This window comes from Sphaeroforma arctica, assembly GCF_001186125.1.
Source record: "Sphaeroforma arctica JP610 unplaced genomic scaffold supercont1.1863, whole genome shotgun sequence".
NCBI lineage: Eukaryota > Ichthyosporea > Ichthyophonida > Sphaeroforma > Sphaeroforma arctica.
This window is the reverse complement of record NW_014038695.1, coordinates 1-1,706: the sequence shown is the minus strand read 5'-3', so window position 1 is coordinate 1,706 and position 1,706 is coordinate 1. Positions and strand designations below refer to the sequence as shown.

The 1,706-nt window shown below is 47.4% G+C and overlaps 1 protein-coding gene across 1 annotated transcript; it reads right to left on the bottom strand.

The window, feature by feature from the left end:
• Positions 1-325: 325 nt before the first annotated feature.
• SARC_11763 (hypothetical protein) lies at positions 326-1,337 on the bottom strand (the record flags this gene model as incomplete). The annotated part of the gene is made up of 2 exons (XM_014294143.1): positions 1,199-1,337; positions 326-665 (listed from the first exon to the last, which is right to left on the bottom strand). Exons 1-2 carry the CDS (start codon positions 1,309-1,311, stop codon positions 326-328), a joined length of 453 nt encoding a protein of 150 aa, XP_014149618.1. The 5' UTR covers positions 1,312-1,337.
• Positions 1,338-1,706: the final 369 nt, after the last annotated feature.

The following is a 1,706-nucleotide window of genomic DNA, read 5'->3' as shown; positions in this document are numbered from 1 at the left end:
TGTGTGTGTGTGTGTGTATAGATATATATACATGAAATATAAAAATATATTCTTTTGAGCGATATGCCGTAGATTGGCATGGGTATCAGGGTATACTATATACATATGTACGCTGAAGTGATCATACGTAGCGACTTCAATACACACTTAATAGACGGCGACCATCGGATGCGCGCTCTATCTCAATTGTGTGGGCTCTCACGAAAATTCCACCATTACCGCAAATGAAGCAAGGCTACAATTATACGAATTTTCACTTGCAATTTGAGCAATGTACATACACATAGTTAACACTCACGCATACACCTAATCAATGAACCGCCCACTACCAGAACTTCATGCTGTTATATTCAAACACGCATAAACGCGCATACACGCACATCCCAAATAGTCGCGTACACGTACACATGTGCGCTGCATCCATACCGCAATTCACCACCACCGGGAGGCTTCCATCTCTCAGCCGCGTCAGTATAGCCCTGCGCTCGTCCTTGTTTGTCTTCGACGTCACGGCTATCGCCTCAATACCCGCGACATTAAACAGCTCCGCCAACGCCTGGCTATGAGCAATGTCTGTGGCAAAAATCAGTGTGGTTTTCCTCCCCACGGCGTGTTGTCGGTAGGCGTTGAGGATGAGCTCGTTGCGGCGACTTGTGTTGACCTGTCTGTGTGTGGTTTGGGCAGCGCGTGTGGGGATATTATCCTACTGATGGATATACATTCTAGTTATTGTGGTCCGATTCCGAAATGGTATACACACGAGGAGACAACTACGATTCATATCCCAGCCGTGTATGCATATAGATACAGATATCAGGCGTGCGCGTGTCGGGCTTGCGTTCTTGGGATTGGCGCATAGTACTATGTAGGATGTTTGTGCGATAAGTGCAAGAAACCCTTTTAGAAGGTGCAACACGCTATAGAAAGAAAGCCAACACCCCGTACAAAGTCAACCAAACTATATAGCAACCGAATCACTCATCGTTACCAGCATATGAACTAAATCAGACGCTGATTCGCTCTACATTGAGCCCATACGCCTCATCCGTGCCAAACTACTTTCCGCCTAAGCACCGTACCAATACTAGAGATCAGAAACCCCCAATTGACGGCGCGCTATTCAACCCTCAGTCACTGCCACGCTGGAAATAAAACAAATACAATTGTGACACATCAGTCATGCCAGCGGCCCGCATACTTGGATAACTGCGACACAACAAAGTCATCGCCCAGGGTTGGGATGCTGCTGAGATCCAGTGACGTACTGACCGTGTAGGGCTTCATGGGGCACAGAAAGCCCTGGTTCAGCATGTCGAATATGCTGACGTGGTACGACACCGTGTCAAAGAGTGTGGACAGACACTGTCCATCGTGGCGGCGCAAGGTGGCAGTGCAGCCCCAAACCTGGTAGTGGACAATTAAAGGATGATGAACTCGCGAGACAACGATGGATAAAACTTGCAAACGATCGATAAACAAGGCACTTTAGATACCATCAAGATGTACAACTGTCACGGAGAGTGTGAACGGACACTATCGCTTGGCGATGCAGTGAAAGTAAATGAATGAGGCGATCAGAAGACAGCCTCGCCAAATGAATGGAATGATAATAAAAACATGCAGATGAAGGTACTGCGTGAGTGTTCTAACGAGTGCAGATACGCACTGTCCGTTGTAGCGGCTCAGAGTGGCGACATATCGAATGA